At 42.0% G+C, this 19,463-nt stretch overlaps 2 protein-coding genes across 7 annotated transcripts in view; one reads left to right on the top strand and one right to left on the bottom strand.

The window, feature by feature from the left end:
* Nucleotides 1-18,530, bottom strand: part of THOC7 (THO complex subunit 7) — a 30,662-nt gene extending 12,132 nt beyond the window's left edge. The window contains exons 1-2 of one of the 5 annotated variants that reach the window (XM_053600837.1): nucleotides 18,352-18,530; nucleotides 14,232-14,327 (exon numbers count right to left, since the gene is read on the bottom strand). In XM_053600837.1, the coding sequence (XP_053456812.1) occupies nucleotides 14,232-14,238 (7 nt within the window). In that variant the 5' untranslated portion in view covers nucleotides 14,239-14,327; nucleotides 18,352-18,530. Of the gene's footprint in view, nucleotides 1-14,231; nucleotides 14,328-18,011; nucleotides 18,315-18,351 lie in introns of those variants that run through there. The other 4 variants (XM_053600838.1, XM_053600836.1, XM_053600839.1 and 1 more) reach the window with 4 other exon arrangements.
* Nucleotides 18,531-18,556: 26 nt separating this feature from the next.
* The window catches only part of ATXN7 (ataxin 7), a 160,118-nt gene continuing 159,211 nt past the window's right edge, over nucleotides 18,557-19,463 (top strand). For both annotated transcript variants that reach the window (XM_053600831.1, XM_053600827.1), the window contains exon 1: nucleotides 18,557-18,690. The gene's annotated coding sequence lies outside the window, so the exon portion shown is untranslated. The remainder of the gene's footprint in view (nucleotides 18,691-19,463) is intronic.

Below are 19,463 nucleotides of genomic sequence, written 5' to 3'. Positions count from 1 at the left end.
GAATAGATGTTATGTGTTCTGATCACAAAAATGTGGGGAATTGCATTTGTTAATTAGCTAATCATTCTCCAATGTGTGTTTGTCTCTCTGTGTGTCTACATATATCTTTGTGGGACATCATGTTGTATATGATAAGAATACACAATGTTTTCTATCGATTTAAACTAAAAACATAAAAAAAAACAAATCTCTAATCTCCATTGCAATAGTATTAAGAGGTAGACCCATTAGGAGGTGATTAGGTCATGATGGCTTTGCCCTTATGGATGGATTAATGTGGTTATTATGGAAATGGGTTAGCTACCTCAGAGAGGGTTTTTCCATTTCTGCTCTTTCTAACTCACTCTCCTATCATGTGACACCTTATGCCATATTATGACCCAGGAAGAAGGCCCTTGCCAGATGTACCCTCTTTATCTCGAATCTCCCAGCCTCCACACTATGCGCCAAATGAACTTCAGTTGTTTATAAAAAAGTATCCAACCTCTAATTTTATGTTACAGTTACAGAAAATGAGCTACGAAAATTGGTAATACTGGGAGTGGGGCTATTGCTGTAACAAAATACCTAAAAATGTAGAAGCGGCTTTGGAACTGGGTATTATTGAGCAGTAGCTGGGAGAGTTTTGAAGTAAATGTTGGGAATAGGCTACATTGCTATAAATGGAGCATTAAGGATAATTCTGGTGAGGGCTCAGAAGACTTCAAAACCATGTAGAGCCTAAATCTTCTTAGAGATTACTTCAGTGGAGATGATCAGAGTGCTGGTAGGCACATGGACAGGAAAGTCCATCCTGATGAGGTCTCAGGTAGAAATAAGGAACAAGGTATAGAAAGAACTAGGTATAGAAAGAAGCTCTCAAAGAAATTTGAGAGCTACAAGTACTTACTTAAAAAGTGGCAAAATCTTACCAATGATAGTCCAGAATTACAATGGCCATTATATGGAATGTCTCAGATGAGAAAGACTATTCATCTAAGAAGTACACTTGAACCCTAAAAGCCTTCCAAATTAGGTAGAGAGAACAGGATTTTTATTGGCAGTCAGAAGCCTCAAAGAAACAATACAATTCTAAAATCACCTTTTAAGAAGATTCACTGAAAAGAGCTAATGAAAAGCTGGAAATGCAATATATCCCTCACACCAAGATGGTAAAACTCAGGTAACTCCTATTATTCTCCTCTATCCTACTTTACCTTAATATTATGATCTACTAACTTTGTCTGAATTGCCTTTCTTTCCTGAAAAAAGCAGTTAAACGTTTTTTAAAAATAAGCCAATCACCTAAAAATTCAGGAGATAATCCTGAGTGACCTGTACTCCCTAGATAAAAATGGATTTCGAAGGAACAGTTTGAAAATTTCCTAAATCTAGGAAAGACCTTCGAAAGTTTTTTGAAGAATTCAGGGTCTTACTTATAACTTCTGACCCTGGGATACCTGACCTCTGTCAACAAATACACAGGTTGTTGGTGAGTCCCAGGTAGGCCCAGAATGGATAAATGAAGCAGTGGTACTCTCCTAAGAATGATAACAAGGAACCCACAAGCTCCACCTGGTCTACACAAAGTTCAAAAGTATTTCAGCTCCACGACAACCAACAATCTAGAAAGATATTTAGGCCTGCTCAGGGGACTTTTCTAAATAAGCCAAATACTAAAATAGTAGTTCCCAAAAATTTATTGTCATTTGTGCAAACAGTCATGACACTGAAAAAGGACTGCCCAAAAGATTTTTGGCAAATCTAAAAATAGGATAGCTACCCTCTGAAAATAATTTCCATGTTAGCCATCAGGACTGATGGGCCTCCAGGGGAAGTTCCAATAAGTTTCTACTGGTTATTCTTTGCCCTGTTCCTTAAAGGGCTCCACTTTGAGGTTGGTAATCTAATTACCAACAAACTAAATTGAAAAGATAGTCTCTGACATTTACCTAGCTTTTTCCAAACTCTCTGTAAAAAAAATTACATCCATAAAGGAAATCTCCCTTTGTAGGAGTGTCTCCCTATCTGTATCTAAACCACTAGAAATGTTTACAATGGGTAAGACATCGGCTATAGGTTTACATAACCAACTTTACCTTTGTTTAAGGAGCTTATCTCAGCCATCTTGTCTTAACCAGGCCTCTACTCTTTCTTTGTTCTAGCAAATAATAGTTCAGATCTAAGTTCTATAAACTGTTTACTTGTTTTATATGGGAGCCATACCTTTGGAAGTATAAATTTAGGGTTGCCTAACACTGTTTAGAGCAATGGAACAAGGTAATCAGAAAATTGATAGTCAAAGAAGGGAGAGTAACTACTTGAAAACTGGCAAATGAAGTATCTTTAATGAAGTTGTAAGATCTGCTTCTGTCTGGGTGCCAAGTCTATATGTCCATAAGTGTTATGGATAAGTGATATTTCTCCATTAATTAGAGAGAGCCCTAATTAATTGGATTAAAGAAAAAAGGTACTTATCAAATATGTTATCAAAAAAATAGAATCTGGCTCAGCACCTGTAGCTCAGAGGTTAGGGTACCAACCACATACATGGGAGCTGGCGAGTTCAAACCCAGCCCGGGCCTGCCAAACAATGACAACTACAACAAAAAAAATAGCCAGGCATTGTGGTGGGCACCTGTAGTCCCAGCTACTTGGGAGGCTGAGGGTAAGAGAATCACTTAAGCCCAAGACTTTGAGGTTGCTGTGAGCTGTTAGGCCATGGCACTCTACTGAGGGCAACAAAATGAGACTCTGTCTCAAAAACAAAAACAAAAAAAATAGAACCTAATTCAGATGCCTAATTCACATGAGTTGAATAAATCTTGGGTAAATATGTTCTCACTAATAAGTGGGAGCTAAACAATGGGAACACATAGGTACAAAAAGACATACAAGGCACTGTAAATCAGGAAGGAGGGAGGGGGACTTACCTACTGGGTATGACGAATAAAAACTTGCCTGACTGGGTATCATGAATACTATTCTGGTGACAGGCACATCAGAAGCCCTAACTTAAGCATTATACGTGGTATTCATGCAACAAAATATTTTTACCTCCCTTAATATTTTGAACTAAATTATCTTTGGTAAATATAGCTGTGTCTTTTTTTTTTTCTTCTTCTTCTTTTTATTATCGAGCTTCAAAAACCTTTCACAAGATGGTAAAAAAAAAAAAAAAAAAAACCCAAAAAGTTTACAACCACAGTTAATGTAATTTTTCCCATTGTTCCCAGCCAGCTAATAGCTGTGTCTTCTGATCAGCAAAATACAGTAGAACCTCCATGGTTGACCACCTCCCTACAGTGACCACTTCCTTAAGTTGACCTAATTTTCATAGACCAGACCTACATGTACATATCAGTAGAGCAGGCCTAGTTCCTTATGTTGACCAGTGTCTTACAGTCCCTGGAGTGCCAATTTAGGCTACAATTACCTAACATTTGCATGCTGGAAGAATGATCAACAGGAAAATAACTTGAGATAATGGCTAGTTTTGTTCAATGTCTCATAAAATTTTCATAAACAATTCAAACATAATTGTTAAAATTAGGTAAATTAAGTGAATGTAAAAGGCATAAATGTTTATACAAACAAACCTCTTTTTGGTAACATAAAACCTGAAAGTAAAATTAAATAATAGATACTGATTTAATGTTCAGGTCTCTAAGTAAGTTCCAATATTAAAACACATTTTCAGCATCTTATTTTATATGACATAGAGAAGCTAAATAGTTTAAATTGCTCTTTTACTAGGTTTTCACAAAAAATTAAGGTTACTGAATATAAGATTCTAATACATGTGATTAAATTTACTGGAGAAAATTCTCAATGCAAAGTGTACAAGGAAAGTATGACGTGGTCATGGTGTGAAAAACTGTGTAAAAAGGCATGAAGTTTTTTGTGTGTTATCAAAGAACAATTTTATCTCATTCAGAGGTTATTTAAAGATTGTATCTACAAAGGGATTTAGGAAGAAAAATACAACAAGGCAGTAAGGAATTCTTAAGTAGGAAAGATAATGAAAAAAGTTATGAGGATGTTTTCGGTAAAGATGAAAAGAGCAAATAATTTTTTCCTTTGCATGAGAGAACTTTATGTGGTCAAAATGATATGGAAAAAGGAAAGTATATTTTTGTCCTAAGGTAGAAGGCCAGTGTAAGAGGACAAAACTGAAGGTTTAAGTACATTGTAGGTTTGTGGAAGATTAATCTCGTGAAAGAAATTTTATTTGTGATCAAGTTAGCTAAAATTAAAAGGGAATTATTTATAAGATTTTGCACACAAATATGAGAAGTACACTGATGCGAGCCTAGAGTATGGGCTCTGTGTAGGGACAACAAGGTTTTCTTAGAGGACTGATCTGCAAGTAACATACTGCCTTTGACCCAATAATCTCAGATGTAAGTGGACATATGCAATGGAACATTATAATAAAATATTGGAAACAACCTGGATGTCCATTAACAGGTGATTAATTAAACAAATTATAAGAACATGTGGACATAAAAAAAGAGAAAGTGCTCTATTGTTAACTTGTTAAAGCAATGAGAAGAGATGTATGGCAAGCGCCCCCTTTCACGTAAACATGGGGGGAAATAAGAACATATATTTAGGCTCAGCGCCTGTGGCTCAAGCGGCTAAGGCATCAGCCACACCAGCCACATACACCTGAGCTGGGGGTTCGAATCCAGCCACGGGCCCGCCAAACAACAATGACGGCTGGAACCAACAATCAGCCGGCCATTGTGACAGGCGCCTGTAGTCCTAGCTACTTGGGAGGGGGAGGCAGGAGAATCGCTTGAGCCCAGGAGTTGGAGGTTGCTATGAGCTGTGATGCCACAGCACTCTACCCAGGGCGATAGCTTGAGGCTCTGTCTCAAAAAAAAAAAAAAAAAAAAAAAGAACATATATTTACTGTGCATAGATACCCGGGCAGGATATATAAGAAACTAATAAAAGGGATTACACCAAGGGAAGGGGCAGTACGTAGGTCACTACTAAAGTTTGCAGTTTTTGGTCGGGCTGGGTTTAAACCTGCCACCTCTGGCATATGAGGCTGGCACCCTACTCCGTTAAGCCACAGGCGCAACCCCACTACTAAAGTTTGGAGGGAGGCTATATTATGGTCCATTATTTTACTTCTAAGAAACACAGTCGACAGTGTCTTTTCTGATTCACCCATGAAAGTTTTAACTTGCATGGCTCACCAGTGTTGCTGGGAGGGTTTCACTTGTTTCTGTCTGTGTAGATTTTATGTTTCTTGATCTTTGTGTATCTCAAAACTTTCATAATGACATTTTAAGTCAGCTAGATGGGGGACAGAATGGAAGATCGTAGAATATCTTTTTATAGTGTTTGATTTTTGAACCACATGAGTACTCAAAAATCTGTTGTTTAAAAAAGAAAGCTCAAATCTTTCCCTTTCCCTCACCCTAGGCAAGCAGAGAGCTATAACAGAGGTGGGCAATGTACCCCTGGATCTGCAGCATGGGTACACTAGAACATGAGGGAAGACGGATTAGCAAGACCTAAAGATACAAAGGCAGCTAAAGGTTAGATTGTTGGAGTCTGTACTAATACTGGTAAATGCAGACCTTGCTGGTAGGCAACTCGGAGTTTATAAAGATTCACGGGTACAACTGCATAGGAGAATCAAGCTCAAAGCAGTGTGGACAATGGATTTTAACTGGGAAAACACAGAGGCAGGGAGGCTAGTTAGAAAGATACCAAAGCACGAGAAGTTAGGAGCTAAAATGATGTGAAAGGAAAGAGAAGAAGATTAAATAAAGTTCCAGGTCCTGGAAGGCAGGTCAGGACTGAACAGAGATGTGGCTGGGAAAAGGCAGAGGACCAATGCCAGCCTTGGGGTGGCATGAGCAGGAGTGTGGTAGGACTCATTTTGGCAGCACAGTAGACCCCCCATCCAGGCATTCACAGGCTCTTTCCACTTCAGCCCTATCCCTCTTTAGACTAAGTACACCTTCTCACAGACAACCCATTGGGCCAGAAATCAAAGCTTAGAGCCAATGTTCTGGTTAGTCCACTCACGTTTACTGTGTGTGTGTATGAGTGTATATGCATTTGAGACCAACATTTTACATCATCTGTAAAATGGAAATAAAACCATCTACTCTGTAGAACTGCTATGAAAATTTATGGAAATAAAAGTACACAAAAGAAATGCAAAGCCTATCCATAGTATGTAGCAGAAAAACAAAAAACATATTATCCTTATCTTTATGTTAAATTTAATGCACAATTTGCATTATCCTGTAAATGTTAAAGAGTACAAGTTGGATATTTACCTATTTATCTATGTAGATACATATGATGCATTTATATCAATATATAAAAATTTTGCCCAGTTATGATTCCTCACAAATTTGCTTCTGTCTCAAATTTATTGCAAGGTCACAGTATTTCTACCTTAAATAGCATGTACATAGTCGCTGCCAAGAAAATTCTCCATGGACAGGAATTACTGAAATAAAGTCACGGTGTGGCAGCTCATGTCTGTAATAATCCTAGCAGTTTGGGAGACTGAGATGAGAGGATCATTTGAGGCCAGGAGTTCAAGCACAGCCCAGGCAACATAGCAAGATCATATCTCTACCAAAACCCCCCAAATCAGTAGGTGTGGTGATATGCACCTGTAGTTCTAGCTGCTCAGGAGGCTGACGCAGAAGGATCACATGAGTCAAGGATTTCAAATTGCAGTAAGCTATGACTGCACAACTGCACACTAGCCTGGGAGACAAAGCAAACCTGTCTCTTAAAATCAATAAACAAAGAAATATTAATTAATTTTTAAAAATTATGGATACAACACAAAGTGCAGGGCACAGCTCCAACATCAACAAAATAAAACAAAAATGTATGTTCCCAGTTTGAGAACAGCCTCCATTCTTTTTTTTTGGAGATATAGTCTCACTCTCATGTCCCAGGCTAGAATGCCATGGCATCAGGACTCTCAAACAACAACCCCACAGCAACCTCAAACTTTTAGATTCAAGCAATCTTCCTGCCTCAGCCTCCTGAATAGCTGGGACTACAGGCACCCACTATAATGCACAGCTAATTTTTCCTTTTTTCTCACTCTGTTGCCCTGGGTAGAGTGCCATAGTATCAGCCTAGCTCACAATCAGTCCAAGCTCCCGTGTTCAAGTGATCCTCTTGCCTGAGCCTCCTGAGTAGCTGGGACTACAGGTGTCCGCAACAATACTTAGCTAATTTTTCTATTTTTAATAGAAATGGACTCTTGCTCAGGCTGGTCTCCAATTTCCAAGCTCAATTGATTCTCCTGCCTGAGCCTCCCAGACTGCTAGGATTGCAGATGTGAGCCACCTGCCGCCCACAGTGGATGTTTGTTTTTTTTTAATTTAAAGATGGCCTGCTGCTGACAGGTACCAATGCACATATGTCATCAAAATTATTACCTTTTTTTTTTTTTTTTTGAGATAGTCTCACTCTGTCGCCCTTGGTAGAGTGCCGTGGCGTCACAGCTCAACTCAACCTCAACCTCTTCGGCTTAAGCAATTCTCTAGCTTCAGTCTCCCGAGTAGCTGGGACTACAGGCTCCTGCCACAACACCTGGCTATTTTTTAGAGACAGGGTCTCACTCTTGCTCAGGCTTTTCTCCAACCTGTGTGCAAGCTCAGGCAATCTGTCCATCTCAGCCTCCCAAGTTCTGGGATTACAGGCGTCAGCCACTGCCGGCCTGGCATTATTACTTTTAATGACACTTTATCAATTAGCTCCATACTGAACACACCTACAACATGTTTTGTTTACTACACACATTGACTTCATAACTATCACGCTTGAAGCCCTCTGTAAGCATGTTGAATGCTTGTATTAATGATTCTGGGCCAGGTGTGGTGGCTTACTCTTGGAATGCTAGCACTCTGGGAGGTCAAGGCCAGAAGATCCCTTGACTTTAGGAGTTTGAGACCAGCCTAAGCAAGAGTGAGACCCTGTCTCTACTAAAAATAAAATGTTAGAGCCAGGCACTGTGGCAGGAGCCGGTAGTCTCATCTACTTGGGAGGGTAAGGCAGGAGGATCCCTTGAACCCAGGAGTTTGAAGTTGCTGTGAGCTATGCTCACTTCATGGCATTCTACTCTGGGGCATCAGACTGAGACTCTTGTCTCAAAGAAAAAAAAAAAATCTGGCAGATCTTGTTCCCTCCTATAAAAACAGTGAGGATGGCTTAGAAACTATTTTATCGATGTTATCATCATTACTTACTCCTTAGTTGTCATGATCACTTCTTTACTGGCTAGGAGGATCAACATCATCTGGAAAGGACTTTTAAACCAAAATACTTAATACTGACTCTGAAGATGGTGGCTTTCCTTCCACCTGGCTTTTGCCTTGTAGGAAAAGAGCTGGATAATACCATGCATCTAGCTCCTGGAAAGACTGTGGAGTGTAAATCTGAGTCAGAAAAGGAGGCAGCAATTAACTTATATTAGTTCATAAGTAATATTGCCACTTACTGCCTATCATATATTGTACAAGAGGCAGGGGCATAAGATATTTTGCTCATCAAAATACCCCATATCTAATATACCTGATCGAAATGTTAACCACCAATGACATAAAAAAAAGGAATTTTTAGTAGACTGTTAATAGTAGAATATTACCAAATTATAGAACTTATGATTTCCTATGTATTGTTAAATGTTGTATCATAACTATGCATACAAAGTATCTGCCATTCAAAATCACTTGAAAATCAGTTATTATATAATTATGCTGAAAAGTAAACATTTACTTGCAAAATTGAGATACATTTTAGACCCCTTTCTGTTTCTTTTTTTTTATTTATTTATTTTATTTTTTTATTTTTATTTTGTTTTATAAAGAACTTTTATTAAGAGATGTATTTTACGCCTGTAGTCCCAGCTACTTGGGAGGCTGAGGCAAGAGAATCGCTTAAGCCCAGGAGTTGGAGGTTGCTGGCAGCTGTGTGAGGCCACGGCACTCTACCGAGGGCCATAAAGTGAGACTCTGTCTCTACAAAAAAAAAAAAAAAAAAGAGATGTATTTTAATAGAGAGGAAAACAGCTCGGCGCCTGTAGCTCAGTGAGTAGGGTTCCAGCCACATATACTGAAGCTGTTGGGTTGGAGCCCAGCCCGGGCCTGCTAAAACAACAATGGCAGCTGCAACCAAAAAAAAAAATAGCTGGGCGTTGTGGTGGTCACCTGTAGTCCCAGCTACTTAGGAGGCTGAGGCAAGAGAATCGCTTAAACCCAAGAGTTGGAGGTTGCTGTGAGCTGTGACACCACGGCACTATACCAAGGGTGACATAGTGAGACTCAGTCTCAAAAAAAAAGAGAAGAAAACTAAACTAGGAAATTGGTTCATTCATCTTATATGCGTATACTAACCCATTCCCACAAATTTAAGACTATCGACTTTAAGAAAAGGTCTGAAGCAAAACTTAATATAAGTAGAGAGTTAATTTGGGCCAAATTTGAGGACTGCAACCCTTAAGGAATGGATTAAAAAAATTGGCTACTCCAGTTAGTAGTAGCTCAAGTGGATTTTTAAAGGAAAAAAGGCTGGGCAAAGTAGCTCTGATATGTAATACCTGCCCTTTGAGAAGCAGAGGTGGGAGGATCACCCGAGGCCATGAGCTTGAGATCAGTTTAGGCCACTTAGTGAAACCCCATCTCTACAAAACATACACAAAAATTAGCCAGGTGTGGTGGCACAAGCCTGAGGCTGAGGAGGAAGGGAGGATTGCTGAGGAGGAAGGGAGGATCACTAAGCCCAGGAGTTGAGGTTGCAGTGAGCTATGATCAGGCCACTACACTCCAACCTGGGAGACAGCAAGATCCTATCTCTAGGACTGCTCACGGTGGCTCAGGCCTGTAATCCTAGCACTCTGGGAGGCAGAGGCAGGTGGATTGTCCCCCTTCCTGTTTCATACCAACATATACCCAGAAGAAATACAAAATTCCTTAAGATACTACATAAGCCTCAAAAAGTCCTTTCAAGGGATTAGAGAAATCCTTTAAAGTGGATAGAAAATCAGAAGGAAGTGACTTCCTGATAGTCACTAAATCAACTCTAGGTTTCCAGACGTCTGGTCAGATAATAAAGCCATTTTAGCCAGGCTCTCATTTAAGCATGAAAAGGATATTTCTCATAAAAGACTAATATTTTTTTCAAGACCCATAATTGTTGTTCCCCTAAAGTTGTTATTAAAATCTTGATTACAAAACATCTTGGAGCAAATATACAAAAAAAGGAAAGAAGAAAACTATCTGAAAGATAGTTTCAGATAGAAACTATCTAAAGGCTAAAATTTCACCTGTTTTTGAAACTAGTAATCCTGTGATCTACCAAAAAAAAATTAGCATTTCCTTTCTAAATCCAGTTTAGCAAAAAGTTCTGCAGGCACAGCAGCCCATGACTCCTTTTTGTGTGTGTGTGTGTGTGTGTGTGTGTGTTCCTAAAACCACAGGAAAGGATAACAACGTGAGACAGGAATACAGTGGAGAAAACACTGGCCACTAGAGCAATGTAGCAATATATACATCAAAATTAAAAATGCATATACCCTTGTCCTGTCTTCCAGAAATTATCCCCACAAGTATACAAGACATTGCAAATATCCCACTGTTAATACTATCAGGAAGAGTAAAAAACAGATCTTTTTCTATACAAAGTGAATAAAAACTCAAAGGAATAAAAAATAAAAATATGGAAAAAATAAAATTTTTAAGCTGGAAATACTAAATGTCAATAGGGGATTAGTTTAAAAAAAATGAGACTATAAAACACTGACACAAAAGAATGAGGTAGATCTATATTTAAAACAGCTCCATGACACATCATTAAATACAGAAGTGTATTATATATATTCAGTATCATTAATATAGACAAGTGTGTAAATATTTGTACAGAATTTCCAAGCATATGTACATATTGACATATTAGTTAATAGAGACATAGCCCTTAAATACACTAAGTACTATTCTAGGTGCATTTCACACATAAACCTACTTAATCCACATAATAGCCCTATACATATTACCCCTATTTCACCAATGAAGGAACTAAAAGTAACTTGCCCTAAATTAAACATCACAGGAAGTTAGACATTGAACTAGAACTCAAACCTAGGAGTCTGGCTCCAGAGAAGGTGCTTTTTACTTTTTATAGGCATTAAAAATAAATCATTTTGGAAGAGGCAATCATAGTGATAAACTCTAGAAAGAGGGAAGGATTTTCACTTTTCATTTTGTATATTTCTTCTTGAATTTTCTGACATGTATTACTTTCTTTTCTGAAATAGTAACAGAAGCTAACTGGGTAGTCAGGTCATTCTGAGGTATTTTTCTTCATTTTTTTCTATTTTAAAAATTCTCCTCCTTTTTATTGTTAATAAAGCTATGATGTGTTAACAAGAAAAAAGGAACCTGTTTTGACTTGACCTATTTTAAATTAAGAAGAGGAGAGATTAATGTTTCACCAGATTCCTGTTAGATTTACCATTGGATCACACTGCTTAGGAGTTATTAAGATGAATTACATATAACCCACTATGTTAGATTCCTTACATTAAAATATCACCTGACTTTTCCTTTCAAGAAGCTTAAAATCATTAAAACAATTTTTAGTTTCAACAATATTATGAAGACATATAAAAGATAAGTGGAAAGAACAATAAATAAGATGGTTTGATTCCTCCATGTAAATATTAATCTCTCTTCAGATACTTGGGACCAATCTAAGTAAATTGCGGGCACCAAAGTAAATCTACTTACGTCAAAATTAAATTTAGTAATTTAAAAAGAGGTGGCTCCTGTGGCTCAGTGGGCAGGGCGGGTTTGAACCCAGCCCCAGCCAAACTACAACAAAAAATAGCCGGGCGTTCTGGCAGGCCCCTGTAGTCCCAGCTACTTGGGAGGCTGAGGCAAGAGAATCTCCTAAGCCCAGGAGTTGGAGGTTGCTGTGAGCTGTGATGCCATAGCATTCCAAGGGTGAGAAAATGAGACTCTGTCTCTAAAAAAATTTAAATAAATAATAATAATAATAATTTTAAAAGACAGGGTTGTGGTCCTTTGTTTTTCTGTTGATTTAAACATTTAGAGTATGGTGCTAATAAAATCAAGGTTGAAATCTCAACTTTGCTTTGAAAAACATTATTTAACAGAAAAAAGAAACATTATTTATTAACTGAACTCCATTAGTTACCCGTTTTGAGGCCACAGCATATGGAACAAAATGGGCAGATCCACTGGCACTAATGAAAGAAAAACCAAATTAACCCTATGCCCACAAATGTCTAATGAACCTTGGATCAACTGAAATGGGAGCAAGAGCAGCAGCAAATATTTATACAGCATTTATACACGTCTAGTTAGTGACCACATCCCATTTGTTTCCTTTCATTCTGAAAAGTGTCCTGGTTTGCACAATGAATTAAATGGTTACTCAACTTCAAAATGCTTTACATATATTTATATTATACTTCATCCTTGAAACAACTCTATAAAATGTACACTGCTATCTTCTTTTTACAGATGAGCAGTGCCACCCCTCATTCATAGGAAAATATACACAATTACATTATTAAGTCGTAGTACAGTTCTATTATTCTGTCATACTGTCCACGCCTGTGGTTCAAAGGAGTAGAGCGCTGGCCCCATATGCCGGAGGTGGCGGGTTCAAACCCAGCCCCAGCCAAAAACAGAAAAAACAACAAAAAAAACCCATTATTTCAAACTTCAACAAGCATATATCCATGCATTATACTTTTCTTTTTTTTTTTTTTTGGCCAGGGCTGGGTTTGAACCCTCCACCTCCGGCATGTGGGACAGGCGCCCTATCCTTTGAGCCACAGGCGCTGCCCCATTATACTTTTCTAAGTCTGAAAAAAAAAAGCTACTGTCAAAACAAACAAGGTCTGTTAAATGGAATGGAGAGCCACACCCCACCCCACCTCTCATTACGCTGGCATATCAACGTATCTACCTAATGTTTTCTGTACTACAAACAGTGCTTCTGAAATTATTTCTATCAGCGTACTAACACTGTTTAACACCCTTTAAATTAATAAATACAAAATACAAACTGTTTACATAGTTTAAATTAACATCAGCTTAGCCAAAATCCTAGGATGGCAATAGGGGAGTAAAGAGAATGACTTTTTTTTTCCATAAACTAGCTGTTTGACTATAAGTCACTGACTTCCCAGGACCTTCATCATGTCATCTATAAAATAACAGTGCTGTTGATAATACACTATTATATCTATTGCCTGCTATAGATGGCAATACAGTACCTGTTTCCTTTCCTTCGAATCAGGGCAGTTCCTCAAATTGAGTACAAGATCTGCCAGTCCAATTGGATATGCAGACCGGTATGTAAGGATTATACGAGAGTATAGTGACCCAGGGACTTCAGACTTGTAAGAGGATGTTGCCCTCATCTAAGCTCCAGAGACAAGTACTGGTACTCCCCCAAGAGCTGTTTCAGGGGGATGAATGAGATACCAAGGATATCCACTTCTCACTGTCTTTTCCACTAAAATTGCTCCAATCCAAACCCACAACTGTCATTCTGAATACTTTGTTGGGCTCCCTGCTTCCATTCTTGCTTTCCTAGAATCCTCTACACAGCAACTCAGAATGATCTAAAAGGTGAACTAGATGACTAACCGTCCTGCTTAAAACCCCCTAATCATTTTCAAGTGCCCAGAGAAGACAATCCAGTCTCCTTTCCATGAACTCCTTTTACCTTCTTCTGTACCATACTCATCTTGGTCCAGCTGGCTCCAGCTCTGGCCCCTAGATCTAGCCCCACTGGCCTTCCTTATCTTCCTCCAAATTTCAACTCAGGCCTTTGCACTAGTTGTTAACCCCTAGATGGAATGCTTTCCTGGGCTCTTCTCACCGTTGACCCTATCAGACCTCACTTTAAATGTTGACCCTATCAGACCTCACTTTAAATGTCACTTTATAGAAAGATCAAACCTGATTACCCTATTTTAACCTAACTGTTAGCAGCCTTCCCCTATTACTGTCATTGTTCCATCAAGTTCATCCTCAGAACTTAATTTCAGACCTTAATTACATTCCTTCTCAGAAATTATCTTATTTACTTATTTGATTGCACACTATTGCTATTTTGCCCCAAGCAGGAGCCAAGGCCCTCCTCCATCTGTATCCAGCATCTCACATTGTGCCTACAACGTATGCAATAGGAGGTACTTGTTGACTCATCACACGTACCACTCATTTCAGCTTGATTTTTTTCAAAAGCTCAGTTGAGGAAAACCATATTTATGGAAGACTGTCTGAAGAAGCTGTAGTTCGTCTTCAGATATTCTTAAAACAAACAAGCAAAAAGAAACCTTGATTTGAATTATACCAAAACAACAGAGCTACCCACTATCCACCAAAACCACATTGTCTATTGGCTTTACACCACTTGGGATTTAGCCTTCTTTGGCCAAATGGGTTAAGAAACAGCTCTATGATCCACAGTGCTAAAAAGAGGTTAAGGATCTGGTAATGTCTTTTCTTTATAAGAACCCCAAAGATACACTTTTTGTTTAGAACTTAAATCAGGAAAAAAACTGCTCTGCTTGTCCTAGGCATCTAATGGTGCCTTCTCTCATGAAACTAGATTGCACAATACACTAGGTCTTGTCTCTTGGCCTGGGCTGCTAAACAGGTTCTCTACAGCTTATTAGACTTTACCTCTCACATTTTGAGGATCACCCCCACTTCTGACTTCCCCTTTGCATTTCTTAGAGTCAGTGGTCTTTTTGCCCTGTTTTCTCATCCATTTAATTTTTATATTTCCTGGTTATGATGAGTTCCCTTTAAGTGTTTTCTGGCATAGGGCATATAAATAAAGTGTTGAGGGCTATAGCACCAATATGCATATAATAATATGTTTAATACATTAATGGTCCACTAGTTCTGGCAAAGAAGGAATATTTGAGGTGGGTCTTGAAAAATAAATGGGTGTCATTTGGCTGAAAAGGGCAATCTGTGCAGATTAAGAAATGAAGAAGGCACCTGGATGGAAGTGGAAGACATTATTCTTAGTAAAGCATCACAAGAATGGAGAAGCATGAATCCTATGTACTCAATCTTGATATGAGGACAATTAATGACAATTAAGGTTATGGGGGGGGGAAGCAGAAAGAGGGATGGAGGGAGGGGGGTGGGGCCTTAGTGTATGTCACACTTTATGGGGGCAAGACATGATTGCAAGAGGGACTTTACCTAACAATTGCAATCAGTGTAACTGGCTTATTGTACCCTCAATGAATCCCCAACAATAAAAAAAAAAAAAAGAAAAAAAAAAAATATCAAAAAAAAAAAAAAAAAAAAAAAAAAGAAATGAAGAAGGCACAATGCACATCAAAGGAAAGTGGAAGAGAGATTAGTAAAACAACTCTTTTTGTGTGTGTATGTGTGTATGTGATTTTTGGCCAGGGCTGGGTTTGAATCCGCCATCTCCGGCATATGGGGCCGGCGCCCTACCACTTTGAGCCACTGGCGCCACCCAGTAAAACAACTCTTATATTCAATAGTATTTACTGAACATTAGTATGTATTGGACTCAGGGGAAAGCCCTTCACAACTTTTAGTGCATTTAATCCTCTGAGATGGATTTTATTATTAATCCCCATTTACAAAAAATGAAACTGAGGCTCAAGGAGGTTAATTAACCTACACAAGGTCAAAGAGCTTGTGGCAGAGTGGGGATCTCTGGGGCCTCCTAAGATGTGGGGGGCACTTGACTGTCATCTGTACTTTTACTAGAACCCGTCTTCCCTTCCTAGCTCCCATCTGACAAAACTTACTGCTTCACTGAACTCTCTACCTCAACTGGTAAAGAGAAGTAGCACTAACAGTCACACAGTCAAGTCAGAATCCTGGGATCATCATCAATCTGCACCCCCAATGCCCAGCATCCACTCTACCACTGAAGTCCTGACATTCTATCTCTTGATGTCCACTTCTTTGCATTATCATCTTGGTGAAAGTCCCCATTATCTTTCACCAGGACCATTGCAGGGATGCAGTCTGGAAAACAGGGAACAGCAAAAAGTCTGGAGCCCAGTCTGCCTGGTTTTGAGTCCAGGCTATATAACTTACATTGCTGGGCAAGTTATTTAACCTCCTTGTGTCCCAGTGTTACCTGTAAATTGGGGTAATAATTAGAACAGTCTGAATCTTGGTATAAGTACCATATAAATGTCAATGAGGAAGGAAGGAACTTACTTAGGTCTTTACTTTCACTTCCCTTCATCATCTTCACATAGTAGAGTGTGTCTTTTTTTCTTGCAGTTTTTGGCAGGGGCTGGGTTTGAACCCGCCACCTCCAGCATATAGGGCCAGCGCTGTACTCCTTTGACCCATGGGCGGCACCCGAGTGTATGTTTTTTTTTTTTTTTTTTCTTTTTGTAGAGACAGAGTCTCACTGTACCGCCCTGGGGTAGAGTGCCGTGGCGTCACATGGCTCACAGCAACCTCTAACTCTTGGGCTTACGCGATTCTCCTGCCTCAGCCTCCCCAGCAGCTGGGACTACAGGCGCCCGTCACAAACCCGGCTATTTTTTTGTTGCAGTTTGGCCGGGGCTGGGTTTGAACCTGCCACCTTCAGCATATGGGGCCGGCGCCCTACTCACTGAGCCACAGGTGCAGCCCCGAGTGTATGTTTTTTTAATGCAAACTGATCATACTATACCAATGTTAAAAGACATTTAATGGCTTCCCAATACTTGTAAGCTTTGAGTTCTTCAACATTTTGGGGGCCTTTGTACAAGTGGTTCCCACCCCCCCCCCAGACACACACCTCAGGCCCCAAGAACACCAGTCCAAATATATCTAATTATTTTTCAAAAATGGAATTAAGAGTAATGTTTTTCAGGGAGGCTTTCTCATGTCCAGGAGTTGACAAACAATCTTAGTTACATGTTCCTAGCATTCCTCACCTTGTACTTCCCTGTATTAACATTTGGTACCTCTAAAACAAATTATTTAATGTGCCTTTCCCACCAGACTGTAATCCAGAAGGAGGAAAAGGTCTTGTCTGTTGGCTCCAGGCTATAATCCTAAGGCCTAACCCAGTTAGGATAAATATCTATTGAATAAATGAAACTGGAATGAAACGAAGTTAAAATTCCCCATGAAGATTCTGGTTATCTAATAGCCTCCCACCTCCACTATTCCTCGTCAGACCACAAATTTGGACCTATCCCTACTCTTCTCATTGTCTGGCCCCTTCATTTGGAGACCCTGCTGGCCCTCAAAAGTGGGCTCCACAAGCATCTATAGTTAATTGTCACCCTCTCTGCATATAGACCAAACACCCCTAGGTTTCCCCTTCCCAGATGTTAAAGGACCGCCTTCCTCCCTAACAGACACCATCTATTAATACGTTTTCCCTCCAGTTGCCTGTTCTTCCTTTCCCAAAGTGTCACCTTATTCCCGCTCAGTCTGTAGATCACTCCATAAGCCTCTGCCCCCTCTAAATTCATCCAGGCTGACAAACCAGCCTCCACAAGCCTTACACACTGTCTTGATCTACCCTAGTGGTGTCTGCCCTATACCTTACCTGTGCCTTACCTCCACAAATCTCTCAGATACACTTCCTGATTGCCCTCCACATACCCCATCCACGGGAGTCCCTTTTAGATGGTGTCCCCACCTCCCTATCTCCACCCACAATCCACTCCTAGTTCAAGGGCTCATTGCAAGGCGTTCCTTTGTCTGTGGGTCCTTTCGAATCTGCCCAAAAGACTCCTCCAGGTGTCACCCTCCGTAGGCTGACACCCCTAAGACTCTAGTCTTGGAACTCCCCCTTTACAGTTTGTCCTAACAATCCTGCCCCACCCCTGGAGCTCCCATTTCCTCCCAACCCTCCACAGCACGCACGCCCCGTTCTGGGCCCCCAGCTCCACGCTCTCCACCACTCCCTACCCGTCCCCGCTCCAGGGACTTCACCGCATCCCGAAACAAACCCGGACCCGGACTCCCTCCAGTACCAACCGCTCGTGCACCTCTTCCAGCCGTCCGGATCCCCACGTGTGCTCCCAGCCCCGGGATGATCCTCCCAGGACACCCTCCCCGAGCCCAGCGCGGCCTGGGAGAGTCGCCGCGAGTCCCAGGGACTCCGAGGGGGGCCCGGGGCACAGGCGAGAGGATGAAGAGCTCGGGGGCAGCGGCCGGGGAGGCCTGAGGCTCCGGGGAAAGGCCCGGAAGGCTGAAGGGCCCGGGGGGAGCGGCCGGGAGGCCGAGGGGCTCCCAGAAGCTGCCTTAGGAGGCTAGGGGTCTCGGGGGAAACCGAGGGGCCCGGGGAGCCGGCCAGGTGGCAGCCAGCGGGCCTCACCGTCAGTCACGGCTCCCATGGCGTGTGCGGCGGCTGCGGCGGCGGCGGCGCAAGCTGAGGCGGCGGTTGGCGGCTGCCGAGGTCAAACTCCCACAATGCAGCCGGGTAAACAGCCATGGAGGAGGAGGCGGCGGCGCCCGCAGCCGCCCGCTCCGACGCCTGAGTCGCGCTGCGCCGCCGCCGCGGGACCCGCGCTCCCTGGGGGCGGCCGCGGCCGGCGCGTGTGGGGGCGAGGCCAGGCAGCGGGCGGCGGCCCCGGCAGCAGCCCCGGCCCCCGCCGCCCCCCTCGCTGTCCCCGCCCGGCCCACGCCCAGAGGCCGCCCCGGAGGCCGCCGCCAGGTGAGCTCGCCCGGGCGCCCCCGGGGCTGCGGGCCGCCCGGGGTCGGGGTCCTCGCTTCTTCCTAGGAAGGCGACTGCGGCCCCCGCCGCCCCATCCAAGCTGACGTTGCTAGGGGTGGTTCGCTCCCTGGGGGGAGGGCAAGAGGACGACCCGACGCCGGGACCGGGCTAACACCGGAGACGGGGACTAAGGGCACCCAGAGGCGCGGCGCGGGGCTTCCCGCGAAGTTGGTGCCCACGCGCGCCGGGGCGGGTCTCGAACGCGGACACTTGCGCGGGCCGCGGCCGGCATTCGAAAAAAAGGCCCGGGGTTCCAGGTCGCGCGGGTTCCGGCCCCTGCGGCCGGCCCCTTCCTTCCTGGGCTCGGGCGGGTGCAGGGAAAAAGGGTGAAAGAGAAACTTGGCGACCTCCGAGAGGAGTTCGCGGAGTGACTGTGAGTTTGTGTCGGGCGTCCTCACCCCACACCCAGTTCCCCCCAGAGCCGGAATTTCGTTGGTGATCATGATCAGGGGTGCCATTATTTATTTTTATCTTTGAGTTTCAAAAAATGTCTATGTGACTGCCCTCCTCTCTAAAGGGGAAGTTGTGGGGGGCGGGGGCGGTGCATTGCCAGTGTCCATTGCAAATTATATCGGCATCTCTTTCCAAAAGTCACTTTGATCCAACTTCGATGGCTTTCTCGTAAATGGCAACGTTTAGGTGGTGAGAGAAAGGCTGGTGAGGAAACTGGCACCTGTACAGCTGATTTGACTTCCAGAGGGATAGATATGATT

This window comes from Nycticebus coucang, chromosome 8 (genome assembly GCF_027406575.1).
Source record: "Nycticebus coucang isolate mNycCou1 chromosome 8, mNycCou1.pri, whole genome shotgun sequence".
Classification (NCBI taxonomy): domain Eukaryota; kingdom Metazoa; phylum Chordata; class Mammalia; order Primates; family Lorisidae; genus Nycticebus; species Nycticebus coucang.
Note: the sequence above shows the minus strand (reverse complement) of the source record. Positions and strands in the feature narration are given on the sequence as shown.